The 24,653-nt window shown below is 45.3% G+C and overlaps 1 protein-coding gene across 1 annotated transcript in view; it reads right to left on the bottom strand.

The window, feature by feature from the left end:
* The window catches only part of LOC130393420 (capping protein, Arp2/3 and myosin-I linker protein 3-like), a 61,539-nt gene extending 37,426 nt beyond the window's left edge, over nucleotides 1-24,113 (bottom strand). Inside the window, exons 1-11 of the mRNA XM_056604108.1 lie at nucleotides 23,847-24,113; nucleotides 17,006-17,178; nucleotides 16,590-16,658; nucleotides 16,154-16,247; nucleotides 15,611-15,709; nucleotides 15,240-15,359; nucleotides 14,640-14,753; nucleotides 7,668-7,843; nucleotides 7,432-7,519; nucleotides 7,193-7,306; nucleotides 7,041-7,107 (exon numbers count right to left, since the gene is read on the bottom strand). Coding sequence (XP_056460083.1) covers nucleotides 7,041-7,107; nucleotides 7,193-7,306; nucleotides 7,432-7,519; nucleotides 7,668-7,843; nucleotides 14,640-14,753; nucleotides 15,240-15,359; nucleotides 15,611-15,709; nucleotides 16,154-16,247; nucleotides 16,590-16,658; nucleotides 17,006-17,178; nucleotides 23,847-24,113 — 1,381 coding nt within the window. The remainder of the gene's footprint in view (nucleotides 1-7,040; nucleotides 7,108-7,192; nucleotides 7,307-7,431; nucleotides 7,520-7,667; nucleotides 7,844-14,639; nucleotides 14,754-15,239; nucleotides 15,360-15,610; nucleotides 15,710-16,153; nucleotides 16,248-16,589; nucleotides 16,659-17,005; nucleotides 17,179-23,846) is intronic.
* Nucleotides 24,114-24,653: the final 540 nt, after the last annotated feature.

Here is a 24,653-nt window from a genome sequence, read left to right on the forward strand (position 1 = left end):
TTTTTGTATAATACTCGCCCCAACCCTTTGGTTCGACGAGTAGAGGGTTTCGACAGCCAAGGAACAAGTCATCGACCACCGGGTCCACTATAGATTATTCAACCTAAATCTGTATCTCGCTGTACATCCTGGAATAAACCATCTATTCAACCCTCTAATCCAACCTGTCAAGCTGCTTTGATTTCGACTTCAAGAATTACTACTACGACTGAAAATACACAACGCAGAGTCTGTCCGAACAGTTTAGAAATAAGCTGAAATCTAACAGCCTCCACGCGGCCTCCTCTGCAAGTAATGAGATATGGTGCAAGACCAGCTCATGAAACTAATGTCGCCACCCAATCGTCACGCTGTCAGATCAGGGCGCAAGAGGCCGGGGGGACGCAAGCTCACGTCAGGGCGGGCAGCCATCCCGACCATCGAGCGCCAGGGCCTGGCAGTGCTCCAGCTAAATGTCGAGGGCCTCACCACCGCCAAACTGGACATCATACGCCACCGCGGCCGTCCTCCTTCAGGAGACGCACTGTGGAAAAGCAGACTTTCTCAGGTTGCCCGGGTTCCACCTCGCCGGCTCCATCCTCAGCAGGCAGCACGGGATGGCCACCTTTGTCAGGTCTGACCTCAGCTGGACAGCCACAGGCCAATCCCCTCCAGGCGCTAGTCTCGAGTGGATGTCCACGAGGATACAGACAACAACGGTTGTGAACGTGTACAAGCCCCCACCATCTGTACTGTCCACATCGGCCCTCCCAATTACCCCGGCACCCGCCATCTACGCCGGGGATTTCAACTGCCAGCACACCGACTGGGGATACTCCCACACAACACCGGATGGGGAGACGCTGAGCGAGTGGGCCTCCAATGCCAACGCCCATCTCCTGTTTGACCCCAAAGAGCCACCAAGCTTCTACTCCTCCAGATGGAACACCTTCACCAACCCAGACCTCGCCTTTGCTGTGTTCCACAGTAAGGACCCGATGCCAGAGAGAAGGGTCATTGACAGGTTCCCCCGATCACACCACCGACCGTCTGTCATCAGAATACCATCACTGGTGCAGCCAGTCGCAGGGAAGCCTGTCAAAAGATGGAATTTCCGGAAGGCCAACTGGCATGCTTTTTCTGTTGACACAGAGAGAAGATCTGTCACCCTCCCGGACCCAGACACTCCTAATGTGGATGCTGCATATGCAGCCTACTGTGAAGTGCTGACAGGGGCAGCGAAGAAAACCATACCACGAGGCTACAATGTAAACTACATCCCGGGTTGGAACGAGGAGTGCAACCACCTCCTGCGAGCCCACCAGCAGGCTAGCTCAAGAGCTGAAGTGGATGCGACAGCAACGGCACTGCTTGAGAAGCTGGACGCCACTCGCAGGGCTAGATGGACAGAGGTCGTCGAGTCGATTGACTTTACCCACTCCAGCCGTAAAGCGTGGCAGACCATAAACCAGCTCTCAGGAAGAAGTACACCTCCTCCCAAGTGCCCTGTGACAGCAAACGCCATCGCAGCCCAACTCCTGAAAAATGGCCGCTTCCCAGACGCAGACAAAGAGTTTGCCCGCTCAACATCCCACGAGGTATCCAGTCTCTCTAGGGCGACCAGTGTCAATGCCAACCTGTCAGGAGATTTCACACCAGCTGAGCTCAAGGACGCTATGGCCAAACTCAAACAAGGCAAGGCACCAGGCTCCGACAACATCCACCCAGAGTTTGTGATCCACCAGAGTGAAATAACATCCGCCTGGCTGTGTGCTTTCTTCTCTGCGTGCCTCCGGAGGTCCAAGCTCCCAAGGGCATGGCGACGGGCCGCTGTCATAGCCCTCTTGAAACCCAACAAACCTGCTGATGACCCCAAGTCCTACAGACCAATCTCGTTGCTGTGCGTCCCTTTTGAAATCCTGGAGAGGATGATACACAGCCGAATTGAGCCAGTAGTTGACTCACAGCTACCGAGGGAACAGGCTGGCTTCCGCCGGGGCAGGTCTACAGTGGACCAGGTAACCCTTCTCACACAAGATCTCGAGGACAGCTTCCAGGCCAAAACCAAAGCTGGGGTGGTTCTACTGGACCTGACTGCTGCTTACGACACCGTCTGGCACCGCGGACTCCACCTGAAGCTGCTGAGAACAATCCCGGACCGTCATATGGTCAACTTCATCATGGAGATGCTGTCAAACCGCAGCTTCATTCTCCAGACCAGTGACGGCCAGCGCAGCAGGCTCAGGAGGCTGAGAAACGGGGTCCCACAAGGGTCTGTCCTCTCACCGATGCTCTTCAACATCTACATCTTTGACCTACCGGTGACGACATCTAGAAGGTATGGATACGCGGATGATCTAGCCATCATGCTACACCGGCCCACATGGAAGGCGGTTGAAGAGGGTCTCAATCAGGACATGGACGTCCTGGCTGCCTACCTTCGAAGCTGGCGACTGCAGCTCAGTAAGGGAAAGACTGTATCAGCAGCATTCCACCTCTGCAACAGGGAAGCAAGAAGGGAGCTGGAGATCTCAGTGGACAACAAACCCCTGGAGTTCCAGCAGGCCCCAAAGTACCTGGGCGTACGCTTGGACAGGACACTGTCCTACAAACAGCATTTGGATGAAGTGAGGGCTAAAGTAACAGCAAGGGTCTCACTCATCCGGCGCCTAGCTGGTACAACCTGGGGGGCCTCGGCCAAGGTTCTACGTATCTCCACACAAGCCCTCGTATTCTCTGCAGCTGAGTACTGTGCCCCAACCTGGAGTAGAAGCCCACATGCCAAGAAGGTCGATACGGCCATCAACAATGCCCTCCGGATCATAAGTGGCTGCCTGAAACCCACCCCCGTGTTCTACCTGCCAGTCCTAGCAGGAATAGCGCCAGCCGGCCTACGGCGAGAGGCCGCTACCCTCGCCCTGGCAAGGAAAGCCCAGGAACACAGCTGGCACCTCCTCCATGAAACCACCACCATGGCAACACCTCCAAGCAGACTCAAGTCCCGCCACCCATACAATCAGGCCGCACAAGAGATGCTTATTTCCATCCCGGAGGATTTGACAACCAAAGCCTGGCTGGCAGCGGCATGGAAGCAGGAGTGGGAGTCAGCAGGACAGACACGCCTACACCATTACATCCAGGATCCTGGAGGTGGCGTTGAGGGAGAAGATCTACCTCGCCGGCAATGGACCCTCCTGAACCGCCTTCGTACAGGGGTTGGCTGCTTCAAAGCATCCATGAAGAAGTGGGGCCTAACAGACAGTGCAGCGTGTGAGTGCGGGGAGCCTGAGCAGACTGCCGACCACATCATCACCACCTGTCCCCGGCATAGACCACCCTCAGAGGAGGGCCTCTTCCAAGTGGGACCTGAGACGAGGGAGTGGCTACACGACACGAAGTTGGACATATGAAGACGATACACGAAAGAAGAAGATGGTTAAATAATGTCACAAGATCGGAAATACTGCAGGCTCTCATTTGCAAATGCACTGATTGTGTGCCCGTCTCCAATATGCTATATACCTGGCATTTATTCAGTTCATGTTCTTTTGAGTGCGCAAGAACGGTGCCAATTATTGTCGTGTTTGCATTGTAATGCACAACTTTGCCCCTCCTGTCCCTGTTATAAAATAACGTGCATCCCAACAACTTTAGCCAATGCAGGCTCCTATTGCTTTACCAGTGTGTTTAACGTGTGTGCGTGTGTGTGTCTGTGTGTGTGTGTGTTGTCATGTAGGCTATAGATATAGATTGATTGTCTTGGCTTGCTTGCATCCATGAAATATTGTAATGTTATGGCCTAGCTGGCTACTGCATATCGAGAACAATCTGGGGATGAGGGCATCCCCGAATATTGACGGGTATTTCGCACACTGCCATCTCAATATGACTAATAGCCGCGGCTATTAGTTCCGTACGGATTCCGTACGGAATTCTTGCACTTTTACCGCGCCATTCTAGGGCCGGATTGTGGCCTTCTTGGCTTTCCATAGGTTTCCTCCTACTGCATAAAGCAAAGTGTCTCTCCCACGGAGGTTGGTCCTTACAGATACCCGTAGTTCTGACTTTAAAGTCAGAATTCTGACTTTTTTTCTCAGAATTCTGAGATTAAAGTCAGAATTCTGAGAATAATGTCAGAATTCCGTCTTTTTTCTCAGAATTCTGAGATTAATGTCAGAATTCTGACTTTAATCTCAGAATTCTGAGAAAAAAGTCAGAATTCTGAGATTAAAGTCAGAATTCTGACTTTTTTTCTCTGAATTCTGAGATTAATGTCAGAATTCTGACTTTTTATCTCAGAATTCTGAGATTAATGTCAGAATTCTGAGATTAATGTCAGAATTCTGACTTTATTCTCAGAATTCTGAGATTAAAGTCAGAACTTAATTTTTTTTTACATGTGTGGCCCTAATCCTCTTCCGTAGTTTCTAGTCCTCAGTCCCAATGTAGCGGTCTCCTCGGCTATGGAATTGCAACAATGTTGCAACCTAGGGAGGGTGCGTCGCTAACGTGTACGCTTGTATGTCAACGAAGATAATGTCTTTATCAAAATGCTCATTTTAATGAAGGCGCAATGGAAAATGTAATTGAGTAAAGAGTAGAATTCTAAATCAAATATTTACTTGAGTAAGAGTAAAATTACAGACTTAAAAAAGGAACGTGAAAAGTACTCGTTAACCGAAAAATTTACTTTTTCACTCATTTGCAGTGTTGATAATAACGCTGTTTAAAAGAACGGCGTTACGTAACGCCGTTATTTTTTCAGTGACGGGGTATTCTAACTAATTACTATTTCCGACGTTACAACGCCGTTACCGTTACTGTACGTAAAATGCAGTGCGTTACTATGAATTGATTGAATAAACTGCGTAATCCGAACGCACCCCTGGCTCCTATCACAAACTGCTAGTGAGGAGACCGGGTGGATTAACAACGAGATAAGCGATTATGATTGGCTAAGGCAGAGTCATGTTTCATGGTAGCCAATCGGAGCCAGTGTTTTTATACACAGGCCAGGACACGCGCGCCACACACACGCAAACGCACACACCAAACCGATTCGATGAAGCAGCAGAAATGGCGAGTCCGGAGCAATCCGATGAAAAGTTGGCATTTTCTGTAGTATCCAAAGCCTTTGCAACCAAGCAAATTGAAATCCAGGCCCCATCCACACTAACCCGGGTAAATGTAAAAACGCACATGCGCAATGAAAATGATCTCCGTCCACACTATCGTTTTCATATCGTTTTCAGAATGTTTTGCATCCACGTTCCACACTGAAATTATTTTGATAAACAGTTACAGAGAGACGTTACTCCGCCACGCCTCTCTGTTTAGATTACAGGCGCGCGATCAGATGATATTTACAGTTGATCAGCTGGTTAATCATTTTCGACCCGGTCTTGTCCAGAAACGCTGCTCCAAGTAGGCTACGGTTTGAACTGTCGTCTTTCGTTTTTTTTTACCATCACTTAAGAACATTAAGTACAGCGCTCGCCTCCGGCGTTGGAGCAACGAATATTTTTGACTCAATATGTCGAGTTGTTTCTGGAGATGTACAGAGATGTACAGAGAGATCCACATTTGCATTTCAACTGCCATTCTTTTGATGAGCTTCTCGGTCTCTAGCGCAAGCTTGTGGCAGTGTCATGGCAGTGTCATGGCAATCGAACGTCGTCGTTTCTGAAAGCCTCCGTCTGTCCACACTACAACGCGAACCCAGCGTTTTCACATTTATCCACCTCAGCGATCGTTTTCGAAAAGCATCGTTTTCAGTGTCGGAATTCTCTGTTTTAGTTTGGACGCAAGGACTAAACAGATGAATATTGATGCATTTGTAGATTTACCCGGGTTAGTGTGGACGGTGCCTCAGTTGGAAGCATATCAGGGCCTTGAATGGGCAGTTCAACCATTTAACTATGGCGACACATTAGTGCCATAATTCACTAATGTGATAAAAGATGCATTCGGGCGTATTATATTGGTAATTGTTCTATTTTATACTTTGCTAATTTATTGTTATTTCGTGTTAATTTTGTAGCTTGGCTATGTTGTAGGCCTACGTCGTAGTGAAAATATGGACATTAATCGCATTTGCACTGTGTTTTATAGCCCATAGACATATTTAAATATAGGCTACCTATTTATTTTACTTACAAATATTCTGAAACTTTCTGTAGTCCTACTGTATTAGAGTAATAGGCCAACTTAGGCCACCCAAAATAGTTGATTTTTTGTGTTTATCATCGTGGTTATTTTCTGTGTTTATCATCATTGTAAGTCTCTTCATTTGGATGTACGCTACGATCCAATTACGAATAAACACACATTTAGGCTACACGTGTTGTCCATGTTGCATTGTTCATCTGGATAATTGTTAACCAATTTCTGTGATTCACTTCAAGCAACTCAAAATTGTTGTTGACAGCGTCAGCTATAACCGCCCACATATTAAGAAATGGTCGGGTTTAAATCGGTCGCGGGCTCATCATTACAGTTAATGTACCGGGCCGGGCCGGGCTCGAATGAGCACGGGCTCGGATAGGGTCGGGTTTGATTTTTCGGCCCGATCTAAGCTCTAAGGTGGATGAACCTGGGCTATACTACGCCGCCCTACAACCACTAGAAGGGAGGGCGAGGGAGCTTGACGATTCTAAACGTAGTTGTATAGAGTGCGACATTATACATTTTCCATAATTTCTATGCACTAAATATATATTTATATGTATTTATAGGTCGGTCCGTCTGCGGTCGGGCCCCCTCGGCATAGGGATGTCGGCATAGATGAGCAAAGTTTACTTCAGTCCACTGGGTAGGCTGGTGGACTGATCTATCCAGCACACATCTAGGTGGACACGCCCACCTGTGATGTCACAATGCTGCACATTTTCAAACCTGCTTGCAATGGCGAATCACACTCACACCTGGTGGTATGATATGCCCCCTTTAAGGGCTAAAAATCTGATTATTGTGTTTAAGGACCCGCGGAAACCCTGGTGTGTGTGTGCAGATGCAGGTGTGTGTGTGTTTTGTGATGATATGGGACAGGATATAAGCCTCACTTAGCCTGGTGGATACGGGGCGTATTCGACGAGTTCTAGAGCTGCGCTTCTTAATTGCAATTGTGTCCTGCGGAGAAGACATAACTTAGAAGTTTTTCAACACACAAACGCTGAATAACACTGAAACTGCATTATCGATTGACACTACTCACTATGCTGGTTCCTAGCTCCTCATCTGTGATCTCCAGAGAGTTTCTGTGTGACCTTTGACCCGTGCCGTCCTCACACGTCCCATCCAAGCGTTTCAGCTGGGACACCTGCTGTGTCTGACAAAACAAACAAAGAATCAGCTATGAGTCCCCGTCCTTATGTCATGTTCAAAATCGACAGTCCAAACACCTCATTACACACACACAAACACACACAGACACTGTGAGTGTGTACAATTTACAAGGGCCTTGTGGGTAGCGTAGAGTTCCTGGAGGATCTGATCCACGATGGAGTTGGTGAGATAAGACACGACGGACAGCTTCACCTCACTGGGGGCGTGAGAGAGAGAAAGCGAGAGAGGGAGAGGGAGAAAGAGAGACCAATCGATTTGATCGCACTTATCGAATGGAGTATGCCTAATGTAGCCAACCACTGGCTCTCCCCTGTGGGCTTCAGGATGGGGAAGAGGGTTCTTACTCTAGGGCCCGGTGGATGTCCTGCGCCGCTCTCTCCATCAGCGCGGTGCGGATGGCCGAGCGAGGGATGGACACGCGGTCAGAGACAGACGACAGTGGTGGCGTGAGACGCTCTGCGCTGGACGAAGACAGGGGACACAGCTCGCGGCACAGAGACACCATGGAGTCCACGATCACCTGCCGAGAGAGTCCCCTTAATGTTACACATCCACAGCTGTCTGTCCTTTGAGGCACATTGAGGCATGTGTGGTGGCTATGGAGAAAAAACCTTTAATAGTTTTGCTTTCTTTCCGGCAATAGCAGCGTCACCACAACGGCCTGGGAGAAAACCAGGAATTTCTTTGTAAGATATCGACCTCTCAGGCATCTCAGATAGCAACAGGGGGTTGGCATGGCAACCCTCTTTTGTGTCCGGTTTCTTGTCCAAATATCACAGTTCCCAGCAAAAACTGAAACTGGAAATAATGTCAGCTCAATGAGGAAGGACAGGGTCTTTGGATTGATTATTATTCATGCTGGGTTTTGGTAATGAAATCCAGGCTGAATGTCCACTCCACACCCACTCTAGGAACGGTAGACAGTTGATGGAAAGGAGGGCTATATAGACATGTCAAAATAAACTCGCTGCCATTTACCACTAGAACAGCCGTCGAAGGGGTCAAATGACCCCTGTGAGTTAAAATAAAATATATCTTTGCACTCGATCACGTTCCAAATCCCTACTTTCTTGACTTTTCCTAAATATGTCTTTTGTACCACCCTGTGTTCATACATTTTTTTTTTCAGACCGGGAAAGCTATTATAGAGCATTTTTTGACGTGTTCCTATGTAATTCTTTTTTTTCCAAGGATGCAATGCTCTTTCTTTGTCAGCAGAGGTCGCAAAGGGACATTATGAAGTGAATAAGATTGATATCTATAGGTAGATATACACAGACAGGCAGGCAGACAGACAGGCAGGCGGACAGACAGACAGACAGACAGAGACACGGAAAGAGGTGGCCAATACGTCGACCGCGAGAGTATTGCGGGTCGATTGCGTGACATTAAAAAAATTATAAATCAAAGTTTATATATTTTTTATTTTATTAATATAATTAAAAAATAAATAAATAAAAGGATATAAAAATATAGAAGGATATAAAACTGAGTGGACACACTGTTCAAACTATTGCAACATATAATTTGCTACTATCAAATGCAAATTGCTACATTATTTTTGAATGAATAGATAAGTAAGTACCCTAGCATAGACAATAGACACTGTGGGTGTGGCTGAGACACCAAATCCCAGGTATTCCTAAAATTTGTGAACCAGCAGTTGGCTGAGTGGTTTAGCATCTGCCCTGCAATACGGTGGTCCTAAGTTCGCGTCCTGGCTAAGTCATTTAATTCCTGCCGTTGGCTTATTTTTGTAATTTCCTTTATATCAGAGAAATTAGGCCTAACAATTTACTTTTTATATAATAAATATGTCTTACAATATCCCTATAACCCAAATATGCCTTGCAAAAACTCATGGTGAAGTTAATGTTAATATTAATGTTACTGATATGCCTTTGTCACAATGACAAAGACACTGCATGGGAAATTGCAGCCACATAAATTCTATTCAGGTTTCGCGGCAGGCAGCCAAGAAACTCACCACTGAACACTTCTGTTGAGAAAAAATACAATTTAGAATATTCAAAGAAATGGAAAAAAAAATGACATGAAAAGTCTTTTTTTCTCCAGTATTCCTTCCTATAACCCTGATTCCGTGGGGATTGAACCCCGGACGAACGGGTGTTAGAATCATGGGTGGATTACTGCACGGGCATACCGGGCACATGCCCAGGGGCCCAAGGGCCCCCCTGAGCCGCCCCACAAGTTACTAACAGTGGGGTCCAGGGCCCCACAAGTTACTAACAGTGGGGCCCAGGGCCCCACTGTTAGTAACTGAAGTAGACTGAGCCGCCCCACAAGTTACTCACAGTGGGGCCCAGGGCCCCACTGTTAGTAACTTTTAATGTTGCATTGTCGAAGCAATCAGTAGAGAAATACAAAAATTCAAGCGAAAACCGCAATAGTAGGCCTATTACTATTGAGTAAATAAATTAATAAAAAGATCAATAGGGGGCACTATTTCAGTTTGAGACCGGTCACGAACAAGTCACTGTCATTTAAACATGGAGCAACGGCGAACTCTAAGTGGAGCGTTGAAGCAATGAATTTATTCAGTTCAGATCATTTAACAAGCCTGGAGATGATGCAACCCCAAAAGGACTGCTACGAATTAAACTCGATTGTGGACTGCAATCTATGTTTCCAAATGTGTATGTAGCGCTACGGCTTTTTCTGACTCTGACCGTCAGTAATTGAGAAGGGGAGCGGTCATTCTCTCTTCTGTCCAGGATAAAAAATGAACTGAGGACGAAAATGTCACAAAAACGCCTCAAGGCACTTTCTCTCATGGCAATTGAGAGCGACCTTACCAATGCACTGGACTTTGATGATATCGTGGAGGATTTCGCACGGAACAGAGCCCGGAAAAAATGCATTTCATAGGTGAAATGCATTACTGTCAATTAATGTAAGGAACTGTTCGTATTGAGTTGCTTTAAGTCGTTTTTATTTGTGGTTGAAAGCGATGCATTCGAAATTCGTTCAAAAAAAAAATTGCATCAATTATATATATATTTTATCCTGTTTTGGTTAAATAAAGATGCATTTATTTGTATAATTATTGTGAGGTTGCCTTTCCTGTGCTACAAATCCTGCTGAGTTGCAGGTATAGGCCAATGACTTATTATCGCCAATAAGTGTGTGTGTATTCTTGGTGCGTGTGTTTATGTTGGAAGGGGGGGGGGGGGACTGCGGAGTCCACGTGCCCAGGGGCCCGATATGTCATAATCCGTCTATGGTTAGAATAATTTGCGTCTCTCTCGTAGATCGCACCATCTTTCAACGTCTTTGTTTAATACGACTGCATCACCTTCTCTCTCACATTTCACTTTATCAAGTTAGAAGTCAACTGCTCATGATCATATCGCTGCGTTATCTCTGTGGAGATCCCCCCCCTGGAACAGCGGAGCGGTCGCATTTACAACAGAATGAAACCCAAGTGTGTGCAGGGTCTGGGAGGGTAAATTGGGGTTCTAGCTCACACGCGGATATATCAAAATGTGCTGCTCCAAATAAGCAACAAAGTCAGTAACGTCTGATAGGGGCCAGTTGAGCACGGTTAGGTGTGAAAACGGCCAACGGCCACGGCCAGATGGCCTGAAATCGGCTTTGTGGCCTTACTTATCTATTCAAATGCAAATGTACTGGCTGGGGGAGGGGAGGTGTGACAGAGAGAGAGCGATTGAGAAAGCAGTGAAAACAGACCATTTAGCATATAGTTTCCAGGCAACTTCTTCTCAAGAGGCAGGAGCTGACCACACAAACATGATACTTTTAAGACTAAGCCATACACAAATTATCAAATATATTAAAGAATAACAAATCCTTATTATTCTCCAGTATTCCTTCCTAAAACACTGATAGGGTGGGGATTGAACCCCGGACGAACGTTCTCTGGCTCAGTCTCAGACCGATCACTAGGAATTAGCTGGAAGAGCCTATACTTTTCCCTGGATTTTGAATGTTACAAACGTGCAAAAACATGCAAACACTCTTTTGGCGCACAGAACAAACATTGTTGGCACAATGAATAAAATCAGACGAGAGATGCCCCCGTGTACATAGGCACAGATGGAAAGATTCTCCTCCAAGGTGCTGAGGGCTGGGGAAGCCACACTCACCATTTACCAGGGAAAACCACGCAAAAACGTCAGCCTCCTCAGCACAATGCACCACAGTTTCAATTGACAATGGCCCCAAGAAAATGCCCGAAACTGTTTCCCACTACACCAGCACTAAATATGGCGTTGATGTTATGGACCAGATGGCACGCTTGTATTCAGTAAAGGGAGGGACCAGGCGTTGGCCTGTAGCTGTGTTCTACAACATCCTAGACCTGGCTGCAATCAATGCACACATTCTGTACAAACAGTGCATGGACGTTAACATGACCAGAAAGAGATTTATTCTGGAGCTTGTGAAACAGCTGTGTGCGCCTCAGAGAATGGCCAGGACTGTGTCATCAGGGGCAGCATCAGTGGCATGTAGGCGACTTCTGATTGAAACTCCTTCCCCACCTACCAAAAGGAAAAAGTGTCAAGTCGGCAGATGTAGTGGGAACAAAACTAGTGACGTCTGTGAGTCATGTAGGCGACTTGTCTGTGGGAAATGCACTCAGCCTGCTAAGATAATCTGCTGTGAATGTTGAGACTGCTGTCCCGAAAGACATTTATTTTTCATCCAGTTCCTAGTTCATTCAAAGTCTGCCGTATTTTTTTGTTTTCTTTTTTTACTGACTTACTGAATGTCAATGTACTCTATACTCTAATAAACTCTAATACACTCATTTAAAACCCAAGTCATTTGGTTATTGGCAGTGTTGGGCAGTAACGCATTACAAAAGTAATGCATAGAGCTGGGACGACTAGTCGGCGTAGTCGACTTCAAAAATTCGCCGCCATGAATAATTTGCGTCGACACGTCGCCTCCCCCCCCCTCCCCCCCGCACTTATTTTTGTTGAAGCCCTGTTCTAAACAGCCTACTAGATTAACCCTCACTCCAGTCCAGTGGTAGCGGTAAATATGCACCAGAACGCTAGTCGGCAATCGTTTGAAACGGCTATAATTTATAATAAAAAAAATACTATTTCATTCATCCAAGCGTAATGATTTGTTATTCTTTAATATATTTGATAATTTGTGTATGGCTTAGTCTTAAAAGTATCATGTTTGTGTGGTCAGCTCCTGCCTCATGAGAAGAAGTTGCCTGGAAACTATATGCTAAATGGTCTGTTTTCACTGCTTTCTCAGGCCCCGTCCACACAAAACCGATTTCATGGCGAAACCGCAAAGGTCTTGTACGGTTCGGCCTTCCGTCCACACGAAGCCGGTGAATCCGCTGACCGAAACCGTATACTTCTGAAACCACCCTCGGAGGTGGTTTCAAATCTACCCGGTTTCGTTTTGGATTCGTGTGGACGCCTGAAACCGACTGAAACCGTAAACGATGACGTCATCGCCCCACCCCTCGACCGTCTAGCCAATGACTGTTAAGCCCGCGGAGTCACAGAACTCACAACAAAAAAGATGATGGCGGACTACAGGCTTGTAATCGTTCTGCAGCAGATCATGTCCATTGTTGGGTTGCTAAGCCATTATTTATTGAGACTGTTGACTGACTGTTTGTTTGTGTTGTTAGTGGTTCGGGGGGCAGCCTTTATGCGCATGCTCGCCTCTTCTTCTTATTTAATTTTCTTCATTTCTGTAGCAGAAGCAGCGCCCCTTATGGGCCTGGCATGTGTACTACAGCGTTTCTACAGATCTACCCAGTTTCGCTTGACTCCGTCTTTACGGAGATACTCCGAAACCGGATAGATCGAAACCGGAACGGTTTCGCCCGTTTCGGCTTCGTCTGGACGGGGCCTCAATCGCTCTCTCTCTCTCTGTCACACCTCCCCTCCCCCAGCCAGTACATTTGCATTTGAATAGATAAGTAAGGCCACAAAGCCGATTTCTGGCCGTGGCCGTTGGCTGTTTTCACACCTAACCATGCTCAACTGGCCCCTATTGTTCTCTGGCCTGTATTCACATTAGGCAATCGCAACTGTGGCCTGGCCACGGTAGGTCCTTGTACATACGTCATCACGTCGTGATACGTCACCATCAAGCGTCCGCTTAGTATTACAACACAGACAACACAGTTGACACGTTACTGACTTTGTTGCTTATTTGGAGCAGCACATTTTTATATTTCCGCGTGTGAGCTAGAACCCCAATTTACCCTCCCGGACCCTGCACACACTGGTGGTTTATTGGGTTTCATTCTGTCGTAAATAAGACCGCTCCGCTGTTCCAGGGATGGGGGGGGGAGGGATCTCCACAGAGATAACGCAGCGATATGATCATGAGCAGTTGACTTCTAACTTCATAAAGTGAAATGTGAGAGAGAAGGTGATGCAGTCATATTAAACAAAGACGTTGAAAGATGGTGCGGTCTACGAGAGAGACGCAAATTATTCTAACACCCGTTCGTCCGGGGTTCAATCCCCACTGAATCAGTGTTTTAGGAAGGAATACTGGAGAAATAAAAAATAACTTTTCATGTCATTTATTTTCCATTTCTTTGAATATTCTAAATTGACTGACTATTTTTTCTCGACAGAAGTGGTCAGTGGTGAGTTTCTTGGCTGCCTGCCGCGAAACTCACCTGAATGGAATTTATGTGGCTGCAATTTCCCATGCAGTGTCTTTGTCATTGTGACAAAGGCTTATCAGTAACATTAATATTAACATTAACTTTATCATGAGTTTTTGCAAGGTATATTTGGGTTATAGGGATATTGTAAGACATATTTATTACATAAAAAGTAAATTGTTAAGCCTAATTTCTCTGATATAAAGGAAATTACAAAAATAAGACAACGGCAAGAATTAAATGAGATACCCAGGACGCGAACTCGGGTCACCCGAATTGCAGGGCAGATGTTAAACCACTCAGCCAACTGCTGGTTCATAATGTTGATGGAATGGAGTGGTGTTGACAAAATATCCACAATAACCGTATAGGCATATCTCAATTAATTTAATTACTTCATTTGCATAATTTAATCTTAAACCCTTAGTGAAAATATAGGCTGTTTGTACTTCATATATTTACATTTATGACAAAATCGTGAGGACTAGGCTTGTGACACACACACACAAATGTGGCGCTCACGCGGTAATAGCTCATTGGCGCCACCTTATGTGCAAATGCACAGCCTCTCATTCAAATGACTTAGGGGTAATTTGACCCCTCTTGTGGCGCTAGTAGTAAGTAAAAATGGCCCGGCGTTTCTAGTGTTAACAAAAAATATATTCTGAGTCCATACCTGCAGCTCCTTATCTGCTGCCTTGGCCAGTTCTCCAGCTAGAGAGTCTAACCTCTGTCGGACTGGTCCGTCAACTGACAGAACATGAGCCAGCTCGCACAGTGACGGGTAGAGCTGGAGAGAGAGGAGCACACATTCAAGACAAGTCTTCCAAGCATAGGATCGGACACACACTTTACTTACCCTGCTTGCTTTAAAGGCAACATATGTCAACCAAGCTGGTAGTGATGCTACAAACCCTGGCAGTTTTGTTAAAAGATAAACAATGTAATGGCTTTGCATGGTTGAGCACACCACTGGGAGCTACCTATATTGTATAAAAATCAAGGTTCCTTAAATTATGTTCTGCATCAAATCAAATTAACACATGCACTATAGCTTCTGTGAAGAAGCAGTCAATGATAGAGAAGCATTTTGTAAAACTAAGAAAAATACACTATTCGCCCATTGTTTCCGGCTGTGTTTTGTTTGTGTTCAGGGCATGCTTTCTACCTGTAGGTCTGGTCATGCCCTGTGACGAATAAGGTTCCAATTAGTTTTTCCTCAAAAAACTAATAATTTACACCTGAGGTTGTCATTGACAATTATATATTCACTGACAGCACGGGAGCTCCTGGCTTCTTTCAGCACTTGTTTGGCAGCTTGGATCTCCTCCATGTCGCCAACACCTCGTAACACACACACCTGCTGCTCGACACGCACGCACAGACGCTCCATCACCTAGACAACACAAGGCCGGCAGAGGGACAGGTGTCGGAATGCACACAAACACACACATGCGGACACAAGTTTTTCTCCACTGGTTTAAATATATTTTTCCATTTTGATTCCTCACATCCGTTTGTATCAGATCTTACATTTACTGCTGGTAAATCATGCCTGGTAAAAACTGGTATGTCATTTCATAAAAAGAAATTGGACTGCATTGGAAATTGGAACAAGATCTGCCCCTACTCTGCAGGCTGCAATACCTGCTCAGCGGTGCTGGTGACCAGGCCCTGGTGCAGGCGGAGGGCCTGTCTCTGGGAGAATTGTTGGGTTTGGTTGTTTCTCAGCAGAGCTCGCTGGATCTGCAGGGTATAGAAGTGGGGACAGAGAGAGCCTGACCATATTAGCATAGCTACCATTTAGTTGTATTTCACACTGCCTTGATTTAAGATAGGAGCGGGAAAAGGAGAGAGTGGAAAAGCTTAGATGTGGCTATTTTTTTCTAGGAGGATACAAAGCATCAATATAGTCGCTGGAGTAGAGATGGAAAATCAGCCAAATATCAATTTCACATTTTTTGCTTGAAATTTGACAAAGCAAAGCTTTAATGCGTGCATATCTCTTCCCTTTAAAAACTGAAACTGGCTGTTTTATGCTAGACTAGACCATAAAAAGTACATAATTTGTGCAATGAAACCATTTAGTTAAATTCCAATAAATAAATTGCACCGCTATGAAAATACATAAAGTTGTATTGGGTTTATTTCTGAAGTTTTACCAGGCGAATGCCAGACAAGGACACCAACCTTGGTTAGAGCCTGCTCCGTTTTCTCTGGGGCACTCCGGTATGCCTGGCTGATGTCACTGAGAGGGAGGGGCATGTACTGCAAGGTGAAATTACTTAAGAGGTAGACGATGGCGGTGTCAATGAAAACGTTGGAGGAAAAAAAGAAGAAAGTGTTATTAGAGCGGGGTTTTGTTCCAGAGAACCCTATCAAAAGAAACTTTGGTTTAGATTAAAATTTGCCAGTGGAGGAAGCTGTCTTAAAACATATTTATCACACTCGTTCAGAAGGGGGAAGAATTTGGCTTTGATCTATAACCATGTAATCTCTGGCCCTCAGCCCAGGTTTCATTCACACCTTTCCAATGTGTTGCTAGTTTACTGCTGTGCTATGAAGGAAGGCTGGTGTTCAAAGAGATGGTTTGAGTTGGTGGGTGTGTTTTGTGTTATCCTCTTACTGCTCGAGTGCCCGCGCTACATCCAAAAAGCCAGTCGCTGAGGTATTGTTTCGATCCCATGTCACGCTCCTGTAGGAGGCATCGGCAACCCAACACAAAGACATGCTGAAATTGAATAGTTGGCTAATGTCTCTAAAGTATACATCTCTAAAACACATTCTGACTGTATGGTCTATTCTGAAAATGTAAACTTCAAGTTGAAGATCTAGTCTTTTGCTGTCAGGGATGCTGAGAAACACAAAAGACAACACCTGTAAGCCATAAGACACATGGTAATAACTTACGCAACATTATAATAGAGAAAATAGAAACAATTAATGCATAAAATATCCCAAAATACAGCTATCAACAAAGCATAAGAGTAAGTAGGTATATGACGATGATAGGCACTCCTACCACCTGACCTCCACGCTCACCTGAGTGTGGTGTTGATCTGAAGAGCCTTGCTCAGCATCTTAGCACCAATGTCCTCCATGCTGTTCCCACTCAGGTCCACTTTCCTGAGGCAGGTGTTGCTGCCCAGGGTGTTCACCAACACCGTGCCCCGAGAGCGGAGACGCGATTCAGTCAGCGACAGAGACTGCAGCGCCTGGGGACGGAAAAGACATGTGGCAGAGAGAGAGAGAGAGAGAGAGAGATGTGAAGAATGTAGACACACCATAGCCATGCCAAACTCTAATCGCAGGAAGAGGGATGCAAGCTCCCATCCACGCAAGAAAAAAATCCCACATCCCCAAGCTGCGAGATAAAAAAATGCAAGATGAAATGCTGACAAAAGGCAGGGCCCACATCGGCGAAGGTTGGATGGCGAAATCGCCATTGTGACAGCCCTCTGGCACTTCCTGATTGAGTGATCAGTGTAATGGCTAATACCCATGCGGGCTGAGCTCCTCAGCTATATAAACTGTAGGAGTCAGCCACTTGCTCTCTCTCTCCCTTGACGTATGGTTTGTTTAGGGTTTTTGGTTAACTTTGCTCATCCACACACAGCACTGATTATTACTGATTTGCATGCATCCCTTTAACTTACTTTACGTTAAGTTGGTTAAATAAACTATGATTGTCAAACTTAAAGCTATGTGTGGTCTCCTCCTTGTCATTCCCTTGAGCCGGGCTGTGACAGTATCACACATAACAGTTTGGTAGTTATTTTGTGAGAGCATTTGTTTGAATTGGGGTAGATTGTTTGGGGTACGTCTACAGGGGCTGGTATTTAGGTTGCTTCGGGAATAACTGGAGTTTTTCTTGGCAGGATTAGCAACTTGCTCTATTGGAGAGTTTGTTTGCATCCTTTTCGTTTTATGTGGTGGTGAAAGCGGGTAGACCTATATGCTCAGGATCCCGTCTAGGGTGTTCTGAGGGTAACTGCATAGCAGGGTCTTTTCAGACCCACTGGTTTACAGCGAGTAAATACCCCCAGCCGGTAATCACACCAAGACTAGGGATGAGATATACAGTTAGCTTTTGGAGATTAGCTAGGGTAGGGAAAGCTCCAGTGTTCCTTTTAGCTAGTGATTGTATTGCTGCCTATACAGCACCCTCTTTTTTTTTTGGTCGGCTCATGCTGCGATTGTTGGAGCAGTATGGCTTCTATAGTAGAGGAATTTGTTTGGTCTCCTTCTGAGGCGTTGCTTGATAACTGCACGAAGGATCAGGTTTAGTCAATTGCTGATTATTTCAAGATTCAGATTGCAGCCACTCCTCTGAAGGACACCATAAAACGCATCCTTAAAGGTCCCATGACATGAAAATCTCACTTTATGAGGTTTTCTAACATAAATATGAGTTCCCCTAGCCTGCCTATGGTCCCCCAGTGGCTAAAACTTGCGTTTGGTGTAAAACGAGCACTAGCTGTTCTGCTGGCCTTTGAAAAAACGGAGGCTCAAGCGCGCTGATTTGGAATGTCTCTGGTTGCAACCCGGTATCACGCGATTGCGTGCTCCTGCTCACGAATGTTAATCTATTGAAGCGTGTTCCAGAGCACGACTTTTTTTTCTGAATGGGAGTGTTCTCAGACAATTAACGTGCTCCACAAAACGGTACGAGAGAGAGAGAAAGAGAGAGAGGGAGAGGGACAGAGAGAGAGAGAGAGAGAGAGAGAGAGAGAGAGAGAGAGAGCGAGAGAGAGAGAGGCTTCAGAAAGGGTGTGCGCAGATAGTACAGTGCACCCTAGTTATGTTTATGCCAAAACCACAAATGCTATATATATATATATATATATATATATATATATTGCCTAATTATATATATTGCCTATATATATATATATAGGCTATATATATAATTAGGCTATAATTATATTATTTAGCGTGTAATGAGACAATCTATAGCCAAATTGTCGAAGATGCCCGAGAATCTCCGGGGATATCAGCATGGGAAATCGGCGAATCAGACCAATGAACCTATAAAGAAAGACGTCATCTCAAGCGGGAGAGAACGTTTGCGGTGCTGGTTTGTGTCACGTAAGTACAGGGCTCTCAAGTCTCATGCATTCGGCGTGAGACACACGCAATTCAACTAATGCACACGCTCGAACCTGGTCTCACGAAAATACGTGACACGTTATTTAATCTATTGAAACGTGATCAGGGACACGTAGGCCTATTTTCAAAATTTTGTATTTCAATTGGAAGTAGGCTATTTGTCGTGTCACTAAGCATGACTTCCAAACTAAGGTTCTGTCCGGGAGCGTTCTCCCTAATGTCCCTTATGGAGCTCCGTACAGATCATTCATTTTTGAAAATTGTCTGTGATAACTAACAAATGACAGCTTTTGGCCACCCGTTTCTACTTAAAATTGTCTGTGATAACTAACAAATGACAGCTTTTGGCCACCCGTTTCTATTTTCACCTTTGATACTGAGAAATTGTGACAATACACGGATATATTAAATGCAGGTGCGCTGCTCTGTAGGCAAACCGCGAAGGAAAAAGGGTAGCTGCTTCATCTGTTCTTTTTAGAATTGTATGTCTTGATGTTTATTTTATCGAGCCATCTATTCTCTTGTTTTTGGCTATGTGAATGAACGTCTGCGTCGATGCCTCGATCGCAAGTCCAGTGTCGCGAGCGGACGTTGCCATGACATCTAGAAATCATACCGTATTTAATGGGTTGTAGTGAGTGTAACATAATTCACCTACAGTATTTTGTTATGTGTTGTTCTTTCAATTGTGTTAGGCATGTCGTTTACTGTCTTGGTGGTCGCGTCAAATGACGTAGGACGCGAATGTTCAAGAACCTTCCTACGTCATTTGACGCGATCGCCCGTTTCCCGGCAACAGACGATCGCGTCGTCTGCAACAGACGATCGCGTCGTCTGTTGCTATTCGATTAAACAATTAAATACAATACAAATATAAAGTAAAAACAAGTGTTATCTAGCGATCCGTTATCTGTATTATGTTATTTCGTCTTTTGGAAACATGAGCCGAATGTTTTTTGCAACCTGCCCGGCAACAGACGATTGCGTCGTTTGTTGCCAGGCAGGTTGTCAAGATGTAAACAAATGATGACGTAGGCCGGTACAATTTTCGCCCCCGGTACAATTTTAACGTGACAGCTGCAGTGCGTGCATTAACTCCTGATGTAGCCCTACAGACACCTGCTAAGTAGTTCCAGTCAGTGTTTAGATTCTCTGCCCGAGCCCGACGCGGGCCGATATTTGCCACCACTATACTCGGGCCGGGCCTTTGATCGAGCGTTTTTATTTTTATTTTACCATTGGTTTATTGGCCTAATCTGAGGAGAAATCTATGCCATAAACAGAAATATTATAGGCCTTTATTGCACGGGTCTTCTCAATGCCGTGGAACGCTCCTTTCACTTGCATGGGTAGTAGTCCGTTGACTTGTCTACCCCAGCGTCTTCCGTTGATAAGCGACGTCACCGTCTTTGCGGACAAATTATTTCTCTGCTGATCAACACTACGAATGGCCAAAAGACTTGTATCCCCCCCCCCCCCCCCCCCCCCTTAAATAAATACTATGGCAGAATTATTATTATTATTATTCTCATTCAACTTGAACATACGTTTTTACAGTAGAGTGGTGGAGGGATGACGTATGTTGGCCAACCCGGAAGTGAGCGTCGCCCTGTATTCCCTCGACAAAAAGCCAACGGGTTCTGCCATTGGATTTTGCATTATTACAGAAATATTTGCATCTTTGAAGCACCTCCTCAAAAACTGAAAATAAATAAATACATAAAAATAACCGTGCTCCAAAGAAGTCGAAATGTAAACCAATGCATTCTGAATTCAGATTCAGACTTTATTGTCATTGTGCAAACTTGTACAATGAAATTGGGGTGGTGCTCACTACCCATAGTGCAAAATAAAGCAGTGCAAAAATACAAACACAAACAACGGAGGCTCAAGCGCGCTGATTTGGAATGTCTCTGGTTGCAACCCGGTATCACGCGATTGCGTGCTCCTGCTCACGAATGTTAATCTATTGAAGCGTGTTCCAGAGCACGACTTTTTTTTCTGAATGGGAGTGTTCTCAGACAATTAACGTGCTCCACAAAACGGTACGAGAGAGAGAGAAAGAGAGAGAGGGAGAGGGACAGAGAGAGAGAGAGAGAGAGAGAGAGAGAGAGAGAGAGAGAGAGAGAGAGAGAGAGCGAGAGAGAGAGAGGCTTCAGAAAGGGTGTGCGCAGATAGTACAGTGCACCCTAGTTATGTTTATGCCAAAACCACAAATGCTATATATATATATATATATATATATATATATTGCCTAATTATATATATTGCCTATATATATATATATAGGCTATATATATAATTAGGCTATAATTATATTATTTAGCGTGTAATGAGACAATCTATAGCCAAATTGTCGAAGATGCCCGAGAATCTCCGGGGATATCAGCATGGGAAATCGGCGAATCAGACCAATGAACCTATAAAGAAAGACGTCATCTCAAGCGGGAGAGAACGTTTGCGGTGCTGGTTTGTGTCACGTAAGTACAGGGCTCTCAAGTCTCATGCATTCGGCGTGAGACACACGCAATTCAACTAATGCACACGCTCGAACCTGGTCTCACGAAAATACGTGACACGTTATTTAATCTATTGAAACGTGATCAGGGACACGTAGGCCTATTTTCAAAATTTTGTATTTCAATTGGAAGTAGGCTATTTGTCGTGTCACTAAGCATGACTTCCAAACTAAGGTTCTGTCCGGGAGCGTTCTCCCTAATGTCCCTTATGGAGCTCCGTACAGATCATTCATTTTTGAAAATTGTCTGTGATAACTAACAAATGACAGCTTTTGGCCACCCGTTTCTACTTAAAATTGTCTGTGATAACTAACAAATGACAGCTTTTGGCCACCCGTTTCTATTTTCACCTTTGATACTGAGAAATTGTGACAATACACGGATATATTAAATGCAGGTGCGCTGCTCTGTAGGCAAACCGCGAAGGAAAAAGGGTAGCTGCTTCATCTGTTCTTTTTAGAATTGTATGTCTTGATGTTTATTTTATCGAGCCATCTATTCTCTTGTTTTTGGCTATGTGAATGAACGTCTGCGTCGATGCCTCGATCGCAAGTCCAGTGTCGCGAGCGGACGTTGCCATGACATCTAGAAATCATACCGTATTTAATGGGTTGTAGTGAGTGTAACATAATTCACCTACAGTATTTTGTTGTGTGTTGTTCTTTCAATTGTGTTAGGCATGTCGTTTACTGTCTTGGTGGTCGCGTCAAATGACGTAGGACGCGAATGTTCAAGAACCTTCCTACGTCATTTGACGCGATCGCCCGTTTCCCGGCAACAGACGATCGCGTCGTCTGCAACAGACGATCGCGTCGTCTGTTGCTATTCGATTAAACAATTAAATACAATACAAATATAAAGTAAAAACAAGTGTTATCTAGCGATCCGTTATCTGTATTATGTTATTTCGTCTTTTGGAAACATGAGCCGAATGTTTTTTGCAACCTGCCCGGCAACAGACGATTGCGTCGTTTGTTGCCAGGCAGGTTGTCAAGATGTAAACAAATGATGACGTAGGCCGGTACAATTTTCGCCCCCGGTACAATTTTAACGTGACAGCTGCAGTGCGTGCATTAACTCCTGATGTAGCCCTACAGACACCTGCTAAGTAGTTCCAGTCAGTGTTTAGATTCTCTGCCCGAGCCCGACGCGGGCCGATATTTGCCACCACTATACTCGGGCCGGGCCTTTGATCGAGCGTTTTTATTTTTATTTTACCATTGGTTTATTGGCCTAATCTGAGGAGAAATCTATGCCATAAACAGAAATATTATAGGCCTTTATTGCACGGGTCTTCTCAATGCCGTGGAACGCTCCTTTCACTTGCATGGGTAGTAGTCCGTTGACTTGTCTACCCCAGCGTCTTCCGTTGATAAGCGACGTCACCGTCTTTGCGGACAAATTATTTCTCTGCTGATCAACACTACGAATGGCCAAAAGACTTGTATCCCCCCCCCCCCCCCCCCCCCTTAAATAAATACTATGGCAGAATTATTATTATTATTATTCTCATTCAACTTGAACATACGTTTTTACAGTAGAGTGGTGGAGGGATGACGTATGTTGGCCAACCCGGAAGTGAGCGTCGCCCTGTATTCCCTCGACAAAAAGCCAACGGGTTCTGCCATTGGATTTTGCATTATTACAGAAATATTTGCATCTTTGAAGCACCTCCTCAAAAACTGAAAATAAATAAATACATAAAAATAACCGTGCTCCAAAGAAGTCGAAATGTAAACCAATGCATTCTGAATTCAGATTCAGACTTTATTGTCATTGTGCAAACTTGTACAATGAAATTGGGGTGGTGCTCACTACCCATAGTGCAAAATAAAGCAGTGCAAAAATACAAACACAAACAACAGCAATAGGCACAATAAATATAAATATGCAGACATAACATACAAGTGTCTTTTCTTTAAATAGATAAATATGGTAGAGGATTTCACATGTCCATTGGGGTGGGGGGGGGGGGGGTCAGGCGTTAAGCAGACGAATTGCCCAGGGGTAGAAGGTATTCCTCAGCCTGTTTGTCCGGCTCCCAAGGGACCTGTATCTCCTACCCGAAGGGAGGAGTTGGAAGAAGCCATGGCCGGGGTGTGATGGGTCACTCATAATTATTTTTGCCCTATTCAGCCCCCGGGAGGTGGCAATGTTCTCCAGGGAAGGCAGGGGGCAGCCGATGATTTTTCCTGCTGTCTTAATAACCCCCTGAGGGTTTTCCAGTCTTTGGCTGTGCAGTTTGCGTACCACACCGTAATGCCATACACCAGTACACTTTCAACAGCAAAGTGGTAAAAGGTCTGCAGCAGCTTTGTCCCCACCTGGCATTTCCTCAGCAGTCTTAGAAAAAATAGCCTCTGCTGAGCTTTTCCGACCACCGCAACTGTGTTGGTGTGCCAGGTTAGGTCCTTACTGACCTGCATCCCCAGAAACTTGAAGGAGGACACCTTCTCCACGCAGACCCCGTCTATCTGGAGTGGGGTGAGGTCACCTCTCGTCCCGCTCCAGTCAAATATCATCTCCTTGGTTTTGCTGGCGTTCAGCAAAAGGTTATTAGCCAGGCTGTGAGCCTCTGGACTTCCTCCCTGTATGCTGTCTCGTCACCGTTGGAGATGAGACCCATCACTGTAGTGTCATCCGCAAATTTGACGATGACATTGGAGTGATGGGCGGGGACGCAGTCATGCGTGTAAAGAGAATACAGGAAGGGGCTCAGCACACAGCCCTGAGGGGAGCCCGTGCTGAGTGTCAGGGTGGAAGATGTTTGTATCCCCATCCTCACTGTCTGTGGACGGTCCGTCAGGAAGCTGTAAATCCATTTACAGGTAGGGGCAGGGAAATCCAGGTCAGTCAGCTTCCTGATGAGAATGTTCGGCAAGATTGTGTTAAACGCCGAACTAAAGTCAACAAAAAGCATCCTGACATAATTCCCCTGTTTTTCCAGGTGACTTGCTGCAGTGTGGTGGACAGTGGCGATTGCATCAGCTGTCGACCTGTTTGCTTTATAAGCAAACTGATGCTGGTCAAAGTTTTGAGGGATGCAGGACTTAAGGTGGGGG

Source organism: Gadus chalcogrammus, chromosome 12, assembly GCF_026213295.1.
Source record: "Gadus chalcogrammus isolate NIFS_2021 chromosome 12, NIFS_Gcha_1.0, whole genome shotgun sequence".
Classification (NCBI taxonomy): Eukaryota; Metazoa; Chordata; class Actinopteri; order Gadiformes; family Gadidae; genus Gadus; species Gadus chalcogrammus.